This window comes from Phalacrocorax aristotelis, chromosome 2 (assembly GCF_949628215.1).
Source record: "Phalacrocorax aristotelis chromosome 2, bGulAri2.1, whole genome shotgun sequence".
Lineage (NCBI taxonomy): Eukaryota > Metazoa > Chordata > Aves > Suliformes > Phalacrocoracidae > Phalacrocorax > Phalacrocorax aristotelis.
Genome location: NC_134277.1, coordinates 83060692 through 83081199, shown reverse-complemented (window position 1 = coordinate 83081199; position 20508 = coordinate 83060692). Strand labels below are relative to the sequence as shown.

Here is a 20508-nt window from a genome sequence, read left to right as displayed (position 1 = left end):
ATCTGCACTTTTTTTTGTAGTGGCAACTTGTAGCATCTCCAAGCTGATCACTGGAACGCAGGTATCTAATACAACCGAGTCACTTAACTGAGCTGTCGTAACTATATACTTGTAATGATCTGCTGCACGTAATCCATTGCAAAGTGAAATGAAATATATTAATTTAAACTACCATGAAGGGGATTACCATAATAGTTTATTATACACATCATGCTTCACAATAAAAGTAAAGCAGAGAGATAGAGTCAGTTGCTGTGACTCTGCTGAAGAGCAGGTATTCATTAAGCTGCAAGAAAACAGTTTCTTTTGAAAGACACTTTATACACAGAAAGGAAGATTTTTCTGCCTTGTGTTTGAAGAGAAGACACCTTTCTGTTCTGTCCCTTAGAACCACCCAGTTGCTGAGGAGGAAGCCAGCTCATTCAAACCTGGAGAACTGCAGAGAAGTACGTGGAATTGTGTAGGGAGAAACTTGCAGGAAGAGGGCGATGGAGTGGAAGATGTTATTGCCTGAGGCCATAAAGGCAAAGTCTTCTAGGAGCCAGAGAATAAGACAGAGGAGGAGGAGGAAGTAGGAGTTTGTTGCCCCATATAATTTCCATTGTTGCTGAAAGGTATTAGTCTGCCAGAGCACAGTAGATGTAAGAGAACAGTGGGCTAGTAGGAGGACTGAAAATGATAGCAAGGGTTCTGCAGCAGGAACCGAGAGGTACTTATGCAGGGATTTGAATTGGTTAGCTTGGATAAATTAGAACTTGGAATGGAGGCCTTAAAAGTGGTTGAGGAGACTGGGACATTAGTAAAAGACAAGGGATGGAGTGGAGCTGAAATTGTGACAGAAACAGACTGGAGGTAACATAGCAAGAAGTGTACAAAACTTACCAGAGCAGCTAAAAATGAACCAGAATTCCTGAGGCCCACCATCTTTTATCTGTGCAAAACCAGCTGGCAAAACATCTTGTTCCCCTCCAGCATGATACCGTACACAGAGAAATAGCTCTCCTTAATCTGTTATTAAATGAAGAGGCTTGAGGTGCTGGAACTAGATGTCCTAGTCTTTCTATTTATGTGTGTAACTATAAAATTCATTTTGATGTCACAGGATGGGATTTTTCTTTTTGAAGAAAAAGCAAATTCAGAAAGTGTACACACAAAGAGTCAGAAGAGTTATGAGATTGGAAGGTCAAGCAGTTTCCTGTTAAATATGTAACTTTAGTTCATCTTGTTTGTGCTTGTACATTAAGATAAAGTGTTTAAGGATTCGGGAAGAAACATACTAGTTGTATTTTCTTGATCTTTACATGGCAAAGTATTGCACTGCAAAAACAGAACCAATCCATGAAAGTTTCTGGACCACTGAGAACTAGTTCAGAAAATAAATAAGGCTTTTTCTTTGGAAGCATAAGCAGGGAATACAGTCTTGTCCCCAAGATACTGAGGGCAAGACTGACCTGTGACTAGTACACGTGACCTTTTTCTTTCTTTAATATCACAGTTTCGTGACTCTGGACTTGAGCAGGAGAACGTACAGTCCCCACAGCTTTCCTGCTTTGGGTGGTTCTTGTGGTTCATAAGGCAAAACTCCTGAGTCAAGCAGAGAAGATCTGAAGGGCAGTGTTGTAGCACGGAATATGAAACTCATTGTAATTGGAGTCATATCTGGGGTTCACATCAGGTGCAAAAGTCCTTTCATGCTTTATGCCAGAAGGTCATCTCTAAGGAAATCTGACTTCAAAGGTGTCAGTGCAAAGTTGTTGAACTTCACACATACTGTTAGATAAAGCTCACTATTCTAGAAAGTATTGCAGCTAACTCAGTCTTGCCATCCATTTGCACTTTCTTGTTATTTAGGCAGCTCTGTCTATAACATTCACGCTGTATGAACACATATAAACGTGATTTTTAGGAAGTCCTAAAATTTCTTGTACCAGAAGTACAAGGATCTTTACTGAAATAATTTGCATATCTACAAATTACATACATTGTAATACACTACAACACAGGTGCTTTTCTTTTTTTCTCCCAGATAGTTTGTAACCATCACAAACTTTTCTAACTTCTGATCATGTGGGTTTTTTTTTTTTTTCAGTTAGAATATATAAAACTTAAGGAATATTGAACACTAATACACCAGTAACTAGAATTTGCATATAATTTCTTTTTCGCTTGGACTAGTCAGCATTTGGATACAGGTAGGTTCTTCAGAGCATAAAAACATGGTCAGATCTCCAATAAATTAGTAAGAATTTATCATTAAATTAAAAAAGCTGGAGGTCAAGCTGAACACAGAATCAAATATATCCTCAAGTAAATAAGAATGAAGGAAGAGATTTCAGGACTGAAACATGAAACTTGATAGAAATAAGTTATCTTACAATGCCATGAGAGACCTACATGGACAAGTTTCCAGCTTAATCTTCTCTGCATGTCAGCTGGCTTACTGGAACACATCCCTCCTCTTAAAGCAAAGCATCTCCCTCTGAAGTCCACCAAATTCAATGTGTGGCTTACTTCTGGGTAGGAATGGGTCCCCTTGAGAAGTCAGTAATACTGGGACATAGTTTATGTTTTTCCCTGGACATGAACCAGCTGAGTCAGTTCATAGAAAGTGACCCTGGGAGCGCTTCTGTAGTTTCTCAGTGCAAGGGGTCAGCAAGTAGAACAGTGAGACAAAATGCAAGGGTATTTTATAACATTCCTGATCTTTTAACTGTAGATGGGCTTTTGGGCACCAAAATAATGATTTCAGGGTTAAAAAAAGGTAGAAATGGACACTTCGAATTGGCTTAGGATTCAATATTACAGTGAGCGCAATGTATGGCGAAACCATCGTGAGACGATTTTTCCTGTGTAGTTGCAAATGTAGGATCAGTAATCAAAGCACTTGAGTCTCCTAGGAGGGTTTGTGAAATAAAAAACTCTCACTGAGGAGTGGTTATGCATTCAAATGATTCTGCTGTCGTATGAAAAACTGCTCAACAATATGATTAAAGGCTTCCTATCTGGTTGCAAAAGAGTATGGTTTTCAACAGAATATTGACTTCTGTGAGGCTATTTTCGTGGCTACCACCAGGAACAAAGGTTCCCACTTCAATCTTTGTAGTGAAGGTTTTGATCCTTTGTCAGGGAAGGAATATGTTACAGATTCATGAACAGAATCATTTCTGTATTAGAAAAGATTGAAGAATGTATTTTTTAAAGTGTAGTGAAACAAACATTATTAGTAATAGTTTTAAGAATTAATTAACAGTGAATTGGCAAAGCAGGAGCTAAACTGTCACTGTTTCATATCAAATTTTTGCATAGGATTACAACATATCACCTAGCATGTTTATTGTGCATTTTGAGAACAGAAGTACTGAGTCAATATACATATTGTTAATAAACACAGATTAAAAAGCCCAAATTAAATTTGTAGTCAAATATGCAAGAATGTGTATGCATTTGGTAGACAGCAGTGGCATTTCTCCTATTCCATCATAGTCTCATTTGATAAACATTAATATTTAAAGATTGATAACTTCCATTATGTCTGCAATATTTCTTATAGAAGTCTGGAAATAAAAATATTTCCTTAAGTCAGATAGGTCCAGCATGAATTGGTACTGGAAGTGTGTGTAATGACTGCTGCCTACACCTTAGACCAGGCCTGCACAGGACCTTCCCTGCTGGTACATAAGTCTGATACACTTTATAGTTTTTAATGTGCCTGGAAATACATCAGCAAAATCAATATATTACCCTTGTATAACAGTTCCCCTCTCCCTTTTATTTCAGGAAAATAAGCTATACCAGTAAATGAGAGGTTTTGCTGGCAAAACCAGCTGAAGTCTGCTGAACACAGCCACGTTGGTCAGCAATCACATCCCCACAGCCTTAGCCAAGAGAGATGTAGCATTTATGTAACAAAGCATTTGTTCGTTGCTAGATGCAGAGAGTGAGAAGTTCTTGAGAAAGGGGTGGTGCTCACTGTCACCAGTTGTGGTATCACACAGATATAGCATGTACAGCCTCCTTTTTCACTACGGTACTTCAGAGTAGCTTTTGTGGAAACCCCAGACACCAGGTGAAACAATGTTTTTACTTCCTCAGTCTGAGCACACCATCTCTGAAGTCACGTCAGTGCATGGTAACTTATATGATCGGTATGATAAGAACCTGTCAGCACTTAATGTATTTTTCCAGATAACCCACCCAAACTAGCATCTCTTTCCAACATTTTTTTCAAAGCAGCAGTTATCTGTTACAGTGACAGACTATTTTACATCTTCTTACTAAGATTTTTACCACAAAGACTGACTGTCAGCAGCACTTTGGGTTGTCTGAGAGTTACTGAAGGAGGAAAAGCTTTCTTACCTAACTGAGCTGCTGCCAGCATCGAGGTCTTGTGCTGTCACTGCACCTATAATGGTCCCCACAGGTGTATCCTCATAAACCTCCATTGTGTACACAGGCTTGCTGAAAACTGGAGGTTCATCCATGTCCAACACGTTTATCTTCACAGTGGCAGTATCTTTGAATGGACCCACTGAGTGAAATCGATGGTCTAGATGGAGATTGGAGGCCTCGACTTTAAAGGTGTATGCCTTTTTTGTTTCAAAGTCTAATGGCTGAAGAAAGAACAAAAGCAAAACATCAGATTTGACTAAAAATTAAAAAATGCCAAATCACTCGGTAGGATTAATCTGAGATAACTTAAGATGCCTTCAGTGTAAACTTCAGCTCCTGAGCTAACCATCTGATCTTGTTTTGCTGTTCATCTCATGCTAAGGTGGTTTCTGAAATGGGCCAGATGACCCAGGAAACGACTGTTTCTCCACATCAAAAAAAATCAGGATGAGTGTCGTGGATGTAAACAGTTACACTGTAGATGTCTGAAGCAAAATGAGTGAGATTCCTGCTTGCAAATGAGCTGTGTGCAGGTTAGCCAGAGATTTGCATTCACAACTGCCATGCACAGGCAATCAGCTGTCTTTAGCTGATCTTGTTCCTTAAACAGAAGATTTCCGTTTCTTTTAGCTGGGAAAGCTTTCAGAGTACTATGGCAATGATGGAAATGAGCCTAAATGAAAACTTTGGTATATACCAATGGGTCTAACCGAATTCCAGGTATGGCTTGGAATGCGAATTCAAACTCGATCTGAACCAAGTTTTTCCTGTAAAATGACTATCTTGGCAGTGAACTGCTAACCATGCCATATATTCAACCAGTATGTCATTGGAAAATGCAGACTTTGACTCTGCCTTATGATCCTAGATGTAATCCACAAGGCCCTGAAGGCAGCATAGCAGCTTTTGTGTACCTACCTGGGTTTTTGATGGAAATGCATCCTGCAATCAGATTGTTTTGGTGTAGGTTTCTATCAATTTAGTGTCTTTGGTTTTAGAAGAGAAATTACCTCAAAACCCTAATGCAGTCTTATTTAGTTGAAAAGGAACAGATTCTTTCTTTTCAGTTAAAGGGTTGAGCTGTATTCACTCTCATTTTTTTAATGTTACTGACAAAGCCTTTTCCTGATGTCTGGATTACACTGGCATCTAGTGGTTTGTGCCTATAGTTGTTGGAAATTTTCTAACGGGAAAGGATACTGTCTGGAAAAGAGAGCAGGATCACAAATACATGAGCAAGCATATTTCAATGTCTGTGATTTTTTTTTTTTCTCCAGCCATCATTACCGCAGTGCTTCCAGCTATTTGTCACAGCTAGGATAGATTTAAATTCTGCCATTTTCTGTCCTTATCACAACAGGACATAATTGGCCAGATGACTGGCTGGTGTAAATTGAAGTAGCTCCATTAAAATCAATCGAGTTACCTTGACTTACATTAGCTGAACAGCTAGCGTAATGATTTTAAATCCTTGTGAAAGACTTTATAGTTTTAATAGACCAGATGGTCAGTCTTTTCTGATCTGGGGATTTCAAATTAGCCATCCAAGTATATATACCATATAAATAATCAGGCTTGAAAGGCAAGTACTACTAACCAATCCACTACCACATGCAACCATCTCCCTACAGACAAAATTCCCGGTAAAAGCCAGTATGAGTCGCACCTTCATGACTGGACTGACAGAAAGAAGAAGAAACTAAGGCTAGGAAGAGACAGACAAAATTAGGTGTGGAAGATCTTGTGCCCTAGTTGTGGAAACCTAAGATGTTGCCTTCACCACAAATGGACCTGCTGCTTCATTATCAAATTTATTGTCACACTGTCTTTTCAGTTTTCATACCACTCATGTCCACTGTTATGCATTGCCAGAAAAATCCGCCCCCAACCAACCAAAAAGAATCTTCCACAAAATCTTCTCCAGCTGATTATATAAATTGTTAACATGGTTTCAAAGATATATCTTAAGGGAAGAAAACCTGGAGTCTAACAAACCAGTCTGGAGTGGAAAAAGTCTAAGTATGAGGGGTTAAGAGAGAGATAAATGATTAAGACAGAGAAAGCAAGTAATCTAAGCACCCAATTAAGGAGTAATTCTAACTGACACCTTGTATGTGTCTTTCATACCACCAAAATTACATTACAACTCTTCAGACTGGCTCCTGTGATGCATGAGTATATTTGCAGATAGATGTGCTAATGGAAAGAGCCTAATCCATGCAGTCCTTGCATGCTGCCTTTCACTGAATTACTCTTCAAGGCAGCAGTACGAGAGCACAGTGCGTGGCCAGTGCCCCATCACAACTTTCATGATGCAAGGGGAACAGAGTCCTTGCTTGGGGGTGGATGGAAAGAAATAAGATTTTAAACAATTTGACTGATATGCCCAGAGTCTGCCTGAAAACAGAAAAACTGAATGTCTGCCTAGCTCTCAGGCAACACTTTTGGGATGTTTAGTTTTAAAGATGTTAAAATAACATTTCTTTGTATTCCTTTTTTTAGTAGATACCACTAAAATCTGTGAAGGAACTGAGTGGTACACATAGTATTTTAGTTGCATTTTTTAAATCTAAAAACATATTTTTCTGTTACATAATAAATGTCTAACAGTGCTCAGTTTTTATTTAAAATCCAGAATGCTGGTAAGGGTACAAACATAGCAGAATATTTGAATCTTACAGAAAAAAACTGTCAGATTATTGAAACCTCTTTCAATTAAACAGATTTTAATAGAAAGACTTCATAGAGGTGTGGGTTTTTTTTAAAAGAACAAAAGAAATATTTATTCCTTCTGTAAAAACAATTATATTCAGAAAGTTAAGTTGGAATAAGGCTTTTAATTTACAAAATTCACAAGTTTTTCCACAGTAAACAACATTGTTGTTAATATTAATGCAATGTCTTATGAAATGTGAACTTTTCAATAATTAGAGGAGTAGTTTTAATTGACAATCTAAGTACCAGGGACAAAATAAATGTATTTGGCTGCCCTACCAGTTCTTATCTGCCTTTTCTTATGTTGTGGTTACAAGCTGCTCTATATAGTTGCATAGTAAAGCACTATCAGCATATACACAGCTGTGTGCAGCAAAGACATTCCACAAATCCCAAAATCAAATAACAGACACTGACAAATCACTTTATCTTGCATCTCTGGAAGTACCATGAATGGAGTTATTCAGTATGACTAGGAAAGCACATAAACAGCTCTGTGGTAGTAGTAAATATATTTTGAAATATTACTGTATCCCATATTCAAGGTAGAAGTTAAGAAATGCTACTATACAGATGTATCTGTGTCTAAATTGGAGAGAGAGTGTACAGAACTGAAAGAAAAAAAAATGGGCTGAAAGATGTAATGAATTCTGAAGAGAAACATGGCAAGGGTGGGAAACAAACTATCCTGCCAATTTACTCAACTTCACAAAGAGGCAGGATGAGACAGTCCAGAAATTTCTCCTTTTTATCCACACATAAGAGATACAACAGTACTTTTTGTGATATGGGCTTTTATGATCCACACCTACAATGATGGAAAAGCCATATTTTGGGATGAGACTGTAAGTTCTAGGACATATTGATAGTTACAGGCAGTAGAACTGGGTGGAGAGGAAGCACATATTAACTTACACTTGTCTTCATATTAATGTTGTGCAATTGTAGAACAACTCTGCGTCATGTGTGCCTGTCTTAGAACCCGGCAATGCTTCCCCCTTGAAGATGCATTAAGTAGCTATATACTTTGTGAAATACTGCTATCAGACTATTCACTGTTCATTAACACATCAGTAATTACACTTCTGCACTGGATTTTAAATCACATAAGGAAATAATTGGTATTATAGAGCAGTTTGGTTTATTTAAGCAAGTTCCAGGTCAAACAGGAACATTCATTAATTACAGAGATGAGAACGCACAGTAAAAAAAGAAACCTGTCGGCCAAGTCTACAGCAAGTGCTGTAGATTTGACCAAATCTGAAGTGAGCGTTTCAAGATTTGATGGAAGGTGGGCAAAATATATGTATGTTCTGTATCTGAGGAAGGGGAGAAGCTGACCAATGTCAGGGGTTCAGCTGTTTGCTGCTCTTAAGCATCTTACCTTGCATTCTGCAGGTGTCTTTCACTGTTCCAGGAAAAAGCAAACCCAACAGCTGTATCTGCAAACTGCAGAAACTTAAGTTCCTTCCTCACTCTTCCTGTCATTCTTCTCTGTAGCTGCCGTGGTCTTTAGGATTGCTTCTGCCCCTGGCTCACCACTTTCTGCCTGTACTGAAGGACTTAATATCACCTGCTCTTCCCCCTCAAAACGTAAACCCACAATTCCGACTCACGCGAACTCATGAGTTATGATTATAGGCAGACAGTGCCTGTGCGCGCACAGTGCCTGTGCCTGTGTGTATTCCCGGCCTCTGGAGAGCGAAGGGGTGGGGTGGGGTAAGCAGTCTGTACAGTCTTGCTAGTAAAGCAAGTAGTAGCAGTAAGGCAATTCTGGCTGAGGGATGTCAGGAGTCTGCCTTATGCTCACTATTATGGTGTACAGATGCTGCTCTACTACTATAGCAATGTCCCAGCGCTACGTTCATGGGCTGTCCCATGAGCACGGCAACTCAGCTTAGTCAGCAGTCAAACTTCTACTTGCTGCCTCTCATTAAAGTTTTTTTAAAAAGTGGCGCCTGAGGTTATAAGGAAGCATACACTGCAAACACCTCCCTGCAGCTACTGGGTCTGTTCTTCGACCCGCCAGTTTCTGTTATTTTGTTATCTCTAAAGTTACTGTTTCTCACCATGCAGTGCTATGTCCTCCCCGACACGCTGTGATTTCATGGATACTCCTTTGTCACCAGACCAGTTAGCAGTGGTACACGGCTTACAAAAAATAAGACACAGAATTTACCTGAGTGTCCACTGGCCCACAGGGCGAAGCTCACCTAGTATAATGCATCAGTGTAGGATCATACCAGGTGAAGCCTAGAATCAGTTTTTTCCCGGGTTTTAATGACACGGTGCACAAATTAGTAATGTCTGACCCAGACGCAGTGCTTGAACCCTGCTCAATTTCTGCATTAGCTCATGCAGAGCTAATTAAGAGGCTTCTGCACACAACGGGCCTATCCTATAAACTCACTCCTAGTTTAATAAATTTAGTGCCAGTTGTTCAGTGAAGCTTGGAACCTTCTGTTTTCCTTTTTTGTTGGACGTGGTCATTAAAGATTTCATAACAGTTTCAATAAAATCAGGAGTTTGCCTGGAACCAACTCGTTTTCCCTCCATACCTGGGAGCACTACTCTGTGCCCTGCCTGAGGCCACTATACTCTGGTATGAAGGAGATGGTCCCTTCTGTCATCCTGCTTCTTGTAGCTTGCACTGACTGTAGTTTGCTGAGGCATTCAGATAGGATGACAGATACTATATAAATATAAAACCCAATAAACATTGTATTAAATAAGACCAGACAAGGGAAGAAATTGGTCATTCTATTCCTAAATAGTAATCTTTCTTATTCTTACACAGATCTGTATGCACCACTATCCTAAAGCCATCTCTTTTTACTGATACTATCTTCCCTTTTATTTTTTTTCTGAGAGGAAGCTATTACAGTACTTACCACACAGTGGTGCTAAATGGCATCTGGATCATTTCTTTAGCAGCATATAAGAAAAGCTATTCCATTTTTTAATATATGTAAATAGCACAAGAGCAGTAGTAATCAAGCTTATATTGGATCAAAGCACAGAAATAAATTAGCAACCAAAACAGATGATTTATTATGTCCATCTTGTTCGGGTGTGGCTGTTTCTGCCCACTTAGTGTCTGAGAAGCAGAGAATGGCCTTTTGCCTCCACCAATGCACTTAGCTTGCTGAAAAGAACAGTTTGGCTTGTGCAATTTTTTACCATCAAATGTATTTTCCACCAGCAATAAACATAGTCCATGAAGGCTTCATTTTTCTGAATTTTGATGTAGAAATTTCTCCATTTTTTTTGCATAACGACAGAACAAAAAAGCATCTATGCAGTAACTGAAAGTGTCTAGCTGCAAGAAAGTTTTCAGGAAAAATAAAAGCAAACTCTATAAATGGTTTTAAAATGGCTCAGCACTGAATTACTGCAGCACCAGAATATCCTATGATACAAAAAAAAAAAAAAAAAAAAGCAAACTTGTTTTTAAAGCACATGGCACTTTTCATTAGTGGCTTTGTTTATTATTTATAATTCCTAATTGAAAGCATTGGTCCTATTCATTCACCAGCTTTGATGTGAAGAAGGACTTAAATGTATACCTAACTTAAATATTTACATAATCGCACAAGGTCAAATCAGTGTTTTGAACACCACGCAATGTGAAATTGCTTCTGTGCAGGCAAACAAATAGCGCTGTTGCAGGCTTGTACAGTATGGGTAGCATGCACTTTAATAGGTGTCTACAGAGTTGTGAATGTCCAGCATTTCTGAAAATCTGAAAACTGCAACCCATGAAAACACATTCATATTATTACAAGCGTAGAGGATATGAAACAACAACTGAGTTAACAGTATCTTTAAGAATCGAGATTGCTCTTGTTTAACCTGGGATCTAGCAAGGAACTTAAGTGGTTGGATATTGAATGATTCAGAAATGTCTTAAAACACTTGGATCGTTTAAAGCTTAGTGAATGGGACCTTTTCCTTGAGAAAAGCTTTGTGAAGGGCAATGTGTAGGGTCCGTATGAACTATTCTTTGCTGGAGGACCTGCATGTTGGGTTTATCTTCTTTCTACACTCTTGCATAGAACATAGTTGGCATTCCCTGACCTTCACAGCTTGTCAGTGTTCCCAGGCTCACTGCGATGAAGAAGATTAAGACGGGATTAGGATTATATTTTTCCCCTCCTGTTCAGTGACAGAGATCTTTCATTTGCATTAGACAACATCAACTAATGTTCTGCTGTTGTATAAATGCCCTAAACTTACAGATATACCTTATGTTGTGGCTGAAAAAACTAAATAAAAGCAGCAAAATACAGTGTCCAACTCTAAAGTATCTGGATATAGAATTAGTTGTGTATTTTTTTTAATTAAAGGTCGAAATAGATATTATATAATTCCCCATATAGCAGTCTCAAAGGTGCCAGTCATTTTGCCTGTGCTGGTCGTAAGATAATTGTATGAGGCAAATTCGTATGTGTATGCTCTTAATCCATAACAAATATTACATGCGTGCTGTTTGAATCCTCATTGCCAATTTGAATGTTTGGCCTATACATTCTAATATATATATGCTTAACCATAAGTATGGAAAATTTCCATTGCTGTGTATAAAAACAAGCAGCACAGCTGAGGCTTAGGACTAATCCAGGGAGAACTGAATCCTATCAAAAATCTACTCTTGATGCTCAAACATTCATTTTTCAATGGTTCGCACTCATTGCTGTTTCCAACTGGCAGTGCATATGGAGGGGCATGCAGCTGCTCAGCCTGACGGTTCCAGATGGAGCTATTTTTGAGTGATCTGCATAGCAGAAAAAAGGTGATCAGAATGATTTTAAAAAATGAAACAAAGTTTTCAAATTCACATAAGGAGGAAGCAGTATATTCAAACTTTTAAGTCAGAAAAGAAGGCTGTGTGTGAAGTGTACAAAGAGTTTGTGTCTCATTAACAAATTACTTCCTGTGGGTATCGTAGCTTCCATTTTATGACACTAAAACTAGCAGCAGAGTAAGTGATTTGACATCATCTGGTCCTTTAACGCATCCATGGATAATTTATTATTTCCTGGGTTGAGAAGCTGAAGCCAGGAATTTCATTGTTAGAATAAGCATAATGCAAATATAGATCCATGGTCAGAGCTGGGAGAAATTTAAGTACCTAAATTCTAAGTTTTATTGGAACTAAAGCTTCTTTTTACCTAAAGCTTGTCTTAATACACATGTCCGGAACCCTTTCCTTTCCAAACCCTTGTGAAGTAATCAGCTCATAGATGTGTTTATTTTACAAAAATTGCACCTACAAGCATAAGCTGTCTATAAAACATAGCCTGGCCATTCAAAATGAGCTGGTGGTTCAGATTTCTTTCTACTAAACAAATGGTTCATTGGTGTACATGTACATGCCTGGGGTCAGAAGACAACCATTGGTTAAAATGTGACTGTCCCTGTTTTGGATCTCTCCTACTGAGTGCTTTAATCACTGAATTCCAAACAACACTTATCCTTGCCATCTTCAAAATTCATCAATTCAGTAATCTTGAACTTATTCTAGTACACTAAAGCAACATGAACAGCTGAGATGTAGTGTGCTCCCTTGCATGAATATCTGATAACCAGCTACCTGGGATGCTATTGGAGGACTGGAAGTAGGACATGTCGATTTGCTACCATTTGGAACCCTTCTCCCCTGAGTAAAAACTCTGTTCACCACAGTACTGTACAACAGTTTCATTATTAAAACAACAAATATAAAATCAAAGTTTTCAAAATATAATGCTTACAAGTGAAAATGCATATATTATCTCAAATATAATATATGGCTCTTTCATTCCATGTTCTGAACTGGAACATTTTTCATATGCTTTTGGGTGGAAAACTTCCCATAAAAAATAAATTATATTTTCTAGAAAGAGATAAGAATTAGTCCTCTGCCATTAAAACTGACATTATTTGCGAAAAGTCATACCCAATCGACATGAAATGAAACACTAAACTCCAATTTCCTTTAAGACTAAGATCACAACCACAGTTTCTAATAAAGGTACAAACTACTTTGTGTTATTTATGGTGTATAATTGTGCAACATTTAATTCTCTGACATAGTATCTCACTTGAACCATAGGTGTATACACCCCATTGGTACCACATACCTTTTTCAATTTGATGACTCCTTCCTGGGTGTTCTCATCTGTTGTGATGTCAAACAAGTTCCCTCCATCTCCTGGAACTATGTTGTACTCAATTTCTGCATTTTTCCCAAAATCAGGATCCACAGCTCTGATCCTTCCAATAGCAGAACCAACATGAGAGGACTCAGGTACTTTTAAATGGAAGATGCCTGTGACAAAGTGGTAAACAGTCATTCTTGGGATTTCTTGATAATTAACATAGTATGTCTGATCAAAAACATGGATCCTGGGGAAAATAAACAGACTTAAATCATCCAATTAAAATTATGAGATCAAAACAACAAAGGATTAGAAAAAAAATATTCATGTTTTACCCACTGAACAAGTTAATTTCCCTTAGTTTCTAAATTTCATCCACTGCAGCTGTAAGGTCCTTAGCATCTCTATCTCTTGAGATATCCACCTATATGTCTATATTCCATTTTACCCATATGGTTGACTCTTTTGAATTGAATTTTTCTTGTAGACAGTTTACATTTATAAGCATTTTCCTCCTTCTATGTTTAACAGTTTTTAGTATCTGAATTTTTATTTTATTTGAGAAAATGTAACTGTGCATTTCACAGTAATCGAAAGGAAAAAAGTGAGTGGAAAAAGGATTTCCACCCATTTCTGTAACATTTGGTATATAATTGCATGTACCAATCCTTGGGCGGGGGGAAGATGTAAAGAGTATTGTTTATACATTAGCCACCAGAGGGTGCTCTTGCTAAAATTTCAGTGCTAAACAAGTTTTTAGCTCTGCACACTTTTATTTTCAGATTATTTACTATTAGTGGTAATAAAAGTTAAAAAAAGAAGCACATAAAAATTGCACACTTTTAAAATAAGCATTACTGCTGATATGTGAGGACAAAATGGTTTCATTTAGGGAAGCAGCTATGTTGAAAAATGCTAGACATAGTTAAAATAGCTAAGAGAAAAGGTCCAAAATACTTCAAGTCAGCCTTGACTTTAAAGATACCAGTAGCAGCAGGCCTTAATTTATGCCAGTGTGCCCCGGTTTATTACACTGCTGCTGAAGAACCTGCCTTTTCTGTTCAGCTGCACCTCTCACTGGAGTTGTTATTTTGCACAGCTGGTAGTGAGCACCACCGTGGGAGTATTTCCAGTGTGCAGGTAGTGCTTGCCTTTCTTCACACAGCAGCCTTTGCTGTCAAAACCACCAGCAGCTTTGGGAGCTGATTTCAGCAGGTCTGGGATGTTTGATTCGCTTCATCCTGGCTCTGAACAAAGCTGGCATTTGCTTGCCCCGTCAGCTGCACATCTCGTTTTCCTGGGTCATCCTCCAACAGCTCTCATAGAGCAGGCGCCTTGGTGCAGAAAAGTGTTGGCAATGGCCTATGTTCCTCTATATGTGAATTTGTAGGAGAAAATGTTACACCACTTTTTCAATAATATAGCAGGACAAGTGTCTGTGACTAGTGGGAGGCATATTAGGAGGATTTCTCAGAGATTTCCTCCTGGTAATGGTTCAGTCACACTTCACAAAATAAGGCTCTGAGAAGTTCTATATCATGTAACAGTAGGATAAATGACTTTCGCATCCAGCCGCTGAATTAAACAGCAGACGCTGCTCCCTGTTGTTATCTCCTTACAATGCATGCTGTGTCAGCTTTTTCAGCTTTACAGTATTTCCAGGTAAGGAAAAAAGAAATGACATTAGCACTGCTGGATTAGGAGTAAACCTACTCTTTTCTGAGCTAGTAGTTTGGGATATATATCAGTACCTATATAAATGTCTAATTGATTGCCTCTGAACAAACTAGTTTTGTCTGCCTCCTCCATCTGCCCATCAGTATGCAAAATGTATCTGAAGGCAAAACTTGAATAATTTGTTTGAGAAATTCACTATTAAGTAAAGTCCACTCATGCCAGCATCCACATGTGGACATTACCACGTGTGGCTTTGTAGTACCTATTGACTGAGCTACCAAGGGTTGTGCAGGTATCATTTCACTATTTTTCCAAGGGAACATACTAAAGGAGCCTTTCTGTCTTCTTTTTCCAAGGCAACATGCTAAAGGAAGCTTTACTTTTTCTTCTTGCTTTAACAGCTGAAAAGCAGCACTGATGCCCAGGCCTTTTACAGACACGTTGTATGACAGAAATCACTGCTGCAGTGTTTGCTCTTTGCATCCACAATTTTGGTGAACATAAAATTTAAGAGCGTATGATAATGGATTTTTCCTTCTTAGCCTAGCTGATCTATTCTTAGTGTACTGAAGAGCACTCAGATGCATTAAAACAAATATTTCTCTGTAAAATACTGTACCTGGCTGTAAAGCATATGGGACTTAGACAAAGTCAAAGAAACACTACATTACTCATTTCAGATTGTTTAGGCTTTTATCAGTTATTTTCAATGATTTGGCATTTCATCACTTCCAGAAATTCAACAGCAGTAAAGATGGGGTCACTCAGATTAATTTGAAACTCTGAAGTAATCAACTCTGTCAGAGTCCGATCTCTGAAGATGTAGTATGTAATTACACTGCCAGAGCCCCTCTGTAATAGTATCTTCACAGCATATGGAAACTGTTAATGGTGCTGCTGTGACAACATACTTTCAGAATAAAATAAATGAAAACAAATAATATATGTTATTTCCAGCTCAGGGAAAAACCTTCAGAAGAATATAATGTGTAGCATGAAAACCTTCATTTTCTCCTCCCAGAAAATAGCCTTGTACAGAGGACATTTGAAATGATCAATACATGTTGCACATGAAATGTAACAGAAAGACAGTTTTGTAGATTTTTATTTTTCTCTTTCTAGAAGACATTACTTCTTGCTGTGGACTTGCTGTGACAGTTTAGCATTATTCAATTTTATTGTCCATTTTGCCTGTATACACTACTGCCTCCATTTGCTATAGAGGTATACTGAAAAAGGCCTGAGTAATAACCTTTTACTCCCAAAGGTCCTGAAAACCTTGTTCTTTGCAGCTTCTAGGAATGATGGAACAAGCAGCTCAGACGAACTTATGTAGCAGCAGGTTACATCACTCAAACAATTCTGTCAAATTTTGTAGATTGTCTCATGTGGCTTCTCTGCTACAAAAACCTTTCCTTCTACTTGCATAAATCTCTTTTAAATGTATTTTCTAAGTTTGCTGCTAGCTATTGTAAAGGATGAACGATATGGGATGAACGAAAGGAGCAAGCCCTTACTTCCCTCTGTCTACACTGCAAAACTGGACTGGGTAACTAGTTACCCTTTTGCTGATTTCAGCCATGTCTATTGCATGCATATCAGAATATTTTCACACATAGGAAAGGTAGGAGCAATGCATGTTACGTGGTCAAGATTTTTTGTTCTGTTTTAAATGGAATTTTAAGAAAAAAAAATTATTTTTAAGGCCAAAATTCATGTGCCAGTTGACATGCTTAACTTATGCAGCACTTTGCACTCTAAATTACACTTAAAATTCATGCCAGAATCCAAAACTAGAGAAAGATCAGGGGTTATGTAGCTTAACATAAGCATTCAGGCATTCCCTTATAAAGCCTGTGTAGTCTCTGTGTGACTCAAGGTGTGAAAGTCTCAGGCCAAGCAGCATCAATAAGGATGATAAAAATAAATGACTGATGATGCTCTTGAAGACTTTAGGCTGACATGACTGATGGGGCTTATTACTCAGCCCAAAAACATTCAGGAAACTGAGGTGGGGGTGAGCTAACAACTCACACACGCTGCCTCTGAGTTTCTAAAACAAAGATAGTTCCAAAGCGTATAGAGGGAAGAAATCAGAGCTGAGTAAGTGACAGGCAATCAGTCATATTGACTGAAATTCAGCATGCATTTACAGTTCTTTTGACATGATTAGATTAGTTTTAGTTTTTAAGACTTAAAAGCTGTTCTGGGCGTTGATTTTTGCTTACAAAGGGTTTTTTTTCGTTTTGTTTCTCCACACCTGCAGTGTACAGGTACACCATTATTTACCAACAAGGTTTTCAATTCTGACAAGGCTAAGAAATGAAAACCATTGTTACATCTCAGTAGCAAAACAACCATTAAGAAATAACCTAGGTTAGCACCTAAGGACTTAAGCTAAATCCATAATGGTCTTCAACGAAACAGCTGTAAATCCTGTTTGAGCTTTTTTTCTAATCTGTCACCATACATGTGCTTATGCAAGATTATCCTCTCCTGCTTTTTCTTTGCCTTTATTTTTATCAGTTATCTTTGGCAGCCACCAAAGTATTGCATCACAGTTAATCATGATAGCATGGATCTTTTAGTCAACAACATGAAAATAATTTCTTTCTTTTTGATCTAAATTTTTCATGTTTTCTCACAAAAAAAAAAAACAAACAAACAAAAAAAAAAACCCAAACAGATTATGTACACTATAATATTTGTAGCTTAAATGACAAAAGTATTTCAGTTTTTATCCTGACCAGGTAATAAAGGCACTGATTTCTGTCTGTTTAGGAAGAATCCAAAGACAACAGTTCATATTTACTTGCTGGTGTAACAGGCAGAAGAAAGAGTACTGCAGAAACAAGCAGATACTCACTACACTAAACCTGTTACATCAGCTACAGTTAAACAGCCTAATCATTAGTGTCATCTGATGTACATGCTCCTGAAACTGGGAAGATGGGATTTAGCACAGCAGTGAGATATGCTCATGCCTCTCCTAGCCATGGCTCTGTGACCTGCAGGGGGCTGGAACCCTGCATAGAGAAGAGAAGAGAAGAGGAGAGGAGAGGAGAAGAGAAGAGAGGAGAAGAGAAGAGAAGAGAAGAGAAGAGAAGAGAAGAGAAGAGAAGAGAAGAGAAGAGAAGAGAAGAGAAGAGAAGAGAAGAGAGAAGAGAGAAGAGAAGAGAAGAGAAGAGAAGAGAAGAGAAGAGAAGAGAAGAGAAGAGAAGAGAAGAGAAGAGAAGAGAAGAGAAGAGAAGAGAAGAGAATCCAGGCCTTGTCGCCATGCACTATGATGCAGGTCACGCATTGCATAGGCTGGTAAAACTTTGATTATGGAGAGGCTTCTTCTACCCTCAAACCTGCTGCTGTGAGTTAGGGTTTATGGCCTTATTAGATATAGCATAACCATTCTTAAAGATTCCTGGTTCTCTGCTATGGATCACAAAATCCACACCTAGCAGGATCTACTACATCTCCCCAGCCTGCAGAGATCCCAGATGTCCAAGGGTCCCCAGTTCTTCAAGGGAAAAATAGTAGAGGCAAAACCCCTTTTCAGTTTGATCCTGCCCAAGTTTAGGGTAATCTACGTGATGGAGCTTCCCCAGAGCTGGCAGCTGCTGAACCAGAACTCTACCAGCCCCTCAGGTGAGCTAGCAGACAGAATTTTTGAGGCTGTCCTTTTTCTTCCTTCCCTAAAGGGAAAAAAAAATGTTCATCATACCTGGCATAGTTTTTGTATACTGAAATATTTCAGTTTAACAATTTGCTTTTTTTTCCACTGATAAGTTGTTGTCAGAAAGCTTTCTAAAAATAAAACTCCCCATTGCCTGTCTAATTCCACAGAGCATAATATCCCTTTGTTGGAGCAAGAGTTCAGGAAATGGGAAATGCCAGTTCATTTTCTCAGCTGATGATATTCAGACCCACAGCTTCTGTCTCCAAAGAGTGCTGAGCGTAGCAAAGACAATAGACAATATTCTGTTTAACAGCATAATGTAGAATGTCTGTAGAGCCACAGACACTCCATACACAGTTGTGTATGTCCTAATAACTAGGCAAGAATAATTCTTAATCTTCTCTGAAGAATCTTAAATTTTCTTTTGTATGGTGGCACAGTTTTACTGGGATGGGAAGAAAATGCTCATTTATAGACCTTGCCCACATTTATAATTAAAGCTTTCTGCTATGCGGTATGGAGTTGAACTCTGACAAGCTGAGGAGGCCAAATCAAGTTCCCGAGTAACTGCTTTAGTCACGCTGTTATCACTGTATAGGAAAGATCCCACCATGAGTACTTCCCCTTCCATTGGTCTTGCTATAAGGAAAAGTGGTGGTTAAGTGGTCACCTGTGCAAAGTCTGACTTTGTCCATGTGTTCATATGTTAGACAGTCTGCTTCCTGTATCTCTGAGGCCTTATGTGGAAAACCCGTTGTAGATGATCAGCTTCATTACGTACCATGACCAATAAAGAACTGTTTTGCTAATATGCAGTCTACTGAGTAAGAAATTATTATTAAAAAAAGTCACTGAAAAAAATCCCAAAATACAATGAGAAAAATAATTTCATAAGGGTATAGCCTAAAAGCTTGAGTCAAAATTTTTTTGTAAGTTGTATAGAGATTATAAAGAATTATCAAGGTGTATCATGCCTTACAGATAGAAAAAAGATAGCTTTTCAGGAGAAAATGCCTTTCCTTTTTCAGAATCTCAGGCAGCATGTAATTGGCATTTACCAGGTAGGTCTATTGGTAATATTCTGGTGATCACACCGTCACCATGAAATAAATCAATACACTTAATCCCTCTATAAAATTTAAATTGCATGATATATGTGAAACATTAACATGATAAAAAGTATATTGCCAAGGATGGGACACAGTTTGTAATGCTCTGTTTAACATCTCTGCTTCTTAAATATCCTGCAGGAACTTCTTCCTATTTTCTTTATTACTCTGGCACAAAATATAATATAATTTTACTACAATTCATTCACTCTTAAGAATGTGGTCAAACCATTTACTTTAGGATCTAAGCCAAATGCTCTAAATCATGTGTATTGGAAGAATCATTCTTCTCTCCACTGATTAAGTAAATTAGGTCCCTATCTTTAGTCCTCTGAGTCACGCCTAAGTTGCATGCCTGAAATTGCCTAAACAAAGCGTGGTCAGTGTCTGCATTGCTCAGAAGACTCCTTGTGAAGCTGTGATTTTCACATGCTCATTGGGTACTTTTAATGTAAATGGTTTTCCCTAATATATATATCACTTCATCATATTAGCACAGTCTGAAGCAGAAAATTATTATTTTTAAAGACAAAAATGTGAAATCATCAAGTACAAGTACATAATATCTTACTGTTCTTTGTTTTAAGTTTTGGTTTATTGTATGCAGTTTCCTTAAAATACTTGTGATTTAGTGTATGCTATAAACCAAAAAATAGTGATACAGTAGGATGGCAATTGACCTCACATCTGTAGTCTCTTATACTTTACAGCAAGTATGACCAACTTATCAAAAGTGATGTTTAGGCCCTTCTTTTTAAGTGTTTAAAGGTGAGATCTCTGTGTAAATACTGCTCCTTTTGTCATGAAA

At 38.1% G+C, this 20508-nt stretch overlaps 1 protein-coding gene across 4 annotated transcripts in view; it reads right to left on the bottom strand.

Annotated features, from left to right (window-relative positions):
- The window catches only part of CDH12 (cadherin 12), a 588619-nt gene that overhangs the window by 34692 nt on the left and 533419 nt on the right, over positions 1-20508 (bottom strand). For all 4 annotated transcript variants that reach the window (XM_075084230.1, XM_075084229.1, XM_075084228.1 and 1 more), the window contains 2 exons: positions 13227-13414; positions 4357-4610 (listed from right to left, as the gene is read on the bottom strand). In XM_075084230.1, coding sequence (XP_074940331.1) covers positions 4357-4610; positions 13227-13414 — 442 coding nt within the window. The remainder of the gene's footprint in view (positions 1-4356; positions 4611-13226; positions 13415-20508) is intronic.